Here is a 4,511-nt window from a genome sequence, read left to right on the forward strand (position 1 = left end):
TGATGATAATAAATAACATAATCTTTAATAAACTAAATGATATGTTGGATTGTGGAGTTTGGTGAGTTCATAGTTAGTGGTATCAAACAATGATATGTAGACAAACAACCACCGAGAATAAATGTAGAACAATAGGCTCTTCTTCTTCTTTGAATCCAACGTGGAAATGAAATGGAGCCCACATCTCCCAACCAATTGGAAACTGGAAAGCAAAGTTCAGTTCTGTTCTAACCATCCAAATCTTTGCCCACATCAGGGTTTGATCATGTTCATGGCTAGAAACACCCTTATCAGCCATACTAGCTAGAAATTCCACAGCTTTATTCACCAAACCTTTCTGACATAACCTCCAAATCAACGCTTCCTCCAACAAACCGCACGCTTGATAAACTTCATCTAAACCCATCCATCATAATACCATACGTATGTTTGCTCCGATCAACTCCTTTCATCTCCATCTCTTCCCATAGAGTCTTTGCTTGGACCAAATCCCCGGCCTTTACCAATGCTTTTAACAGTATATTGTATGTGACCACATTAGGCTTACAACCCAGTTCCGCCATTGAAGCCATGACCTTTAAAGCCCCCTTGATATCATTTTGCTTACATAAACCGTCCATGTACACATTATAAGTGTAAACGTCAGGAACCAAGCCTAGCACAAGCAATTCATCGAAAAACTCGTCTGCCTTCGGGTAATCCCCATCTGCAATCACGCCCTTCAGCACGATGGTATAGCAAACAATATCGGGCTCTACTCGATCATGTTTCATCTGGTTAAAAACACCTATACCTTCTCTTCCTCTTCCTCCATCGATCAGAAACTTCATTATATTTGCATAGTCCCTCGAACCTGGGCAAAACCCAGTTCTTTTCAAATGTTCCAGAAATGTGATGACATCAAAGCTTGACGCATCTTTTTGCTTACAGAGAGAACTCAATAGCAGAGAGTACAACCTCGGATCAACAATATGGCCGTCCTCTGTCATGTATTCTATCAATTCCATAGCAGAATCTACCTCGCCAATTCTACAAAGGGCACCGATCAATATTCTAAAGGTCGATTCTTCGAGCCTAATTCCCATACTAGAAGCTTTCGACAAGACCTCATGAACTCTTTCAAGACCATGCCTTTTTCTAACAAGAACAGAGAGCAAGGCATTGAGAGAGTCAGCAGAAGGTACACATCTGAAATTGGGCATTCTGGAGAAAACATCAATGGCCTCTTCGACTCGACCGGAAATTCCGTAAACCCTGATGACATCGACGAAAATGGATTCGGATGTCTCGAAATTCTCGGACTTTTCGAGATGATCGAGTACAGAGGCGATGTTTTCTGGCTGAGAGGTTTTAGCTAGGGTTTTTATCACGAAGCTGTAAGCTTGAGGCGTGGGGTCGCAGTTATGGAGGCGGAATGAGCTTATGAGGCGCGACAAAACACTGTTCTCGCTCGAACACTCCTGTTGACGAACTGGGTTCCCCGAATACACGACCAGAACTCGTCTAAGTTCTTCCATGGCGTCTCTGTGTTTGAGATTTTCGTGCCATTTCGTTTTGAAAGGGGAGTGAGGAAATTTCCCGTATTTTCTCAGGAATCTACACCTGCGATTCCACGAGGATGAATTTGCCATCTCGATCGGTCAGAAATGAGAAAAGAAGCCGGAGAGAGAGAGGTAGCTTTTCGATGACCACACGGACGAGATTCTGATTCCGGCACCAATAGAATGTGCGCAACTGTTGGAGCTCCGAATGTGCAGGGCTTTTCACTCAAATGGCCGACTTGGGTCGCATCATACACGAATCAAAACACATCAGCTTCCTCCAGCTTGTTTCTCCTACACATACCCCGACCCATCACGTAATAGGAGAGAAAACTAGAACGAACTCGATAAAACAAGATAAAAATGAACAACGCATCCTAGCAAACTCCTAGACTACGGGAACTTCCAAAAAACCTTATCGAGATCCAGAAGATCCATGACACCGCATCCAACAACTACATTCAGAACAGACATAAACCTAACAAGACAAGACGCAAATACAACACATCGAAGAAACAGAGAGACACTAACTCACTCACCACATTCCCTAGGGCCACGACGTTGAGGAAAGTGGAAGGGCGTCTCGAAGAAGAGCTCTCCTCTGGATCTTCATCGGAGAGCAGCGCCGCCGCCTATCTCATCGAATCCGAGAGCTGAGACAACTCATCGATCGCCTCAATCGCAACCCTCGTAATCGGACAACAAAAGGAGATCGAATCTCCGATTGGAATCGAGAGATCTGGAGAAAGGAGACAACCACCGGACTAGATCTGAGGAGGATGAAATCGGCGAAGGGATCCGGCGATGTGTCGCCGGCAAATCAAATCGGTCGCGGTGGGGATTCGAAGCTAAGATAATTAATATAAAACAATATGAATATGATAACCCCATCACCGCGTTAGTCCACGTCATGATCGTTACTGGGTCCCCAGGCCCAACTATTCAGCTGTAATTTTCCTTTGGGCAAAGCCCAGAGGTTTAACGCGAATTAATTATATTAATTTCCAATTAAAGCCCAGGTTTGTTCTTCTCCCCCAGCGAGCGGGCGTAGACATTGAGACTCTGGTCTCTGTGTCTGATCTGATGGAGCAAATCTCCGTACTTTTTCTTTTTCTTGGAGTTCAACGATCACGAGTTCATCATTCTTCTTCGTTCCGATATTTTCTGGGAAGAATCATCGTTCATTTTCGTACTCTGGTCTCTGGATTTCACCGTTCGACGGCGGATTTTGACAGTCGGAGGAGTCGGATTCTCGTTCGGACAACCAGATTCTGGTTGTGGATCGAAGTGTTATGATATGAACAGTCGGATTCTTCCCGGTGATAGAAATTTTCCTGGAATTTGGGATCTGGGTTTACGGACAATCACTTCGTTTCATCAAATGACACAAGTGGATGGCAAGAGATGTAATTTACCAATATTGTCATATTTCTATGTACAGTTAGAGCACAGGAAAAAAAAACAGAAGCAAGATTCAGATTATTCCTTCGAATTCATCTGTCTCCATAATTACTTAGAACCCTAGCGGCCAAACATGGAAACTTGTCCTTCTTCAAAGTATTGCTCTGAGTTCTTGGATTGAACGATACTCTCCTTTCGTTACTCAGTCTCCTCACTAAACCTTTCTTCCTCATCGCAGGTATCTTGTCTCGACCATGATCACTGATCGTAGGAGCCAAGTACCAAGCGATACAAGTGCACGTTATCGCCATCGAACGTCCAAAAAACGCCAAGAAAACAAGAACCAATATCACCGTCACGGGCAAAAACCGGCTCGATCGCCTCATCCTTCGGAGATTAACGTCCAATCCGCACGGTTTTCGATCCGTTTTCTCATCCGGGTCCGGCCCTTTTCGCTTGGTTTCTCCGTCTGAACTCCCTCTCGACTCGCTCTCGGACTCGGATTCTTGAACCGAGGCCTTGATATTGGCATCTCGAACCGTCTTTTTCGAGGTTTTCTCCACGTCCGATGACTTGATGATCACGGGAACGCATTCGCCCGAACTCTTGTACACAAACCTCACGAGAGGAGCGTCTTCCGAATCGAGTTTCCCGTAAATCTTCTGTCTTTTCTCCTCGAGTTCCGACAAGAGAGCAGAGAACTCGCCGAGCCCTCGAGACGAATACGGGTTCTTGTTCCTCCTCGATTCTCTCGGCGATGAACAGTGCCTTACCATGTCGATTGATCTGTGATCGACGATAATAAAGTTTCTTCCTTTTTCTTTCAAATTCTTTTTTTTTTCTGTGGGTTTGTGATTGGAGATTGAAGGTTTTGGTTATGGAGGAGTTCTTGCAGGGATCTGGCTTTATAAAGGAGAAGACTTTGAAGATCATATGGGATTTGTCTGAAAATGCTTATAAGTAGACCAGGTCTAACGCTATATGTAATAACTTGGTCAATAGCATTGGGTCGTGGAAAAAATAAAATAAGAATTATAAAGTTTTCATGCACATGTATCTTCGGTCAAATCTTTTGACTTTTTCTTTTGGGGAGAAGTGTAAATGGAAATTCCATTTCTTTTATTATCATAAGAAAAAAATAATCATTTTTAGAAAGAGAGATAATTACATTTTTTTTAACTTCCTAATTGTTTCCAAATTTTTATCCACATCGTGATTAAATGTTCAAACTATATATTTAGATATTTATGTGCATCGATGTAGTAATAATTTTCACCAAAAACTAAATTGGCATTGTACGATATAATGTGTTTTTAGTTTATTTTATTTCTCTGTTAAAATATGCAAAAAGTATCATAGCTATACGAAACCCTAAAAATATATATCCTTATATGATCAAATAATCGACCGACTAACCAAAATAAAACCCAACAAATCCAAATTTAAGCATTGATCGGATATAAATATCAATTTAATGGAGTAAATTAATAGGTTAAATGGAAATATGGAATAAAAAATAATATATATATATATATATATATATATATATATATTCAAAATTTAGACTCT

General features: G+C 41.8%; 2 protein-coding genes across 2 annotated transcripts; both read right to left on the minus strand.

Annotated features, from left to right (window-relative positions):
* Positions 1–2,410, minus strand: LOC104819906 (pentatricopeptide repeat-containing protein At2g38420, mitochondrial-like). Its single transcript, XM_010550201.2, is given in 3 exon segments — positions 1–398; positions 400–1,835; positions 2,081–2,410. Coding segments are annotated over 2 exon segments (1,548 nt in total). The 5' UTR covers positions 1,632–1,835; positions 2,081–2,410; the 3' UTR covers positions 1–82.
* Positions 2,411–2,953: 543 nt separating this feature from the next.
* On the minus strand, positions 2,954–4,016 carry LOC104819897. Its single transcript, XM_010550190.1, has one exon. It carries the CDS (start codon positions 3,716–3,718, stop codon positions 3,035–3,037), a length of 684 nt encoding a protein of 227 aa, XP_010548492.1. The 5' UTR covers positions 3,719–4,016; the 3' UTR covers positions 2,954–3,034.
* Positions 4,017–4,511: the final 495 nt, after the last annotated feature.

This window comes from Tarenaya hassleriana, unplaced genomic scaffold, assembly GCF_000463585.1.
Source record: "Tarenaya hassleriana unplaced genomic scaffold, ASM46358v1 Cleome1, whole genome shotgun sequence".
Taxonomy (NCBI): domain Eukaryota; kingdom Viridiplantae; phylum Streptophyta; class Magnoliopsida; order Brassicales; family Cleomaceae; genus Tarenaya; species Tarenaya hassleriana.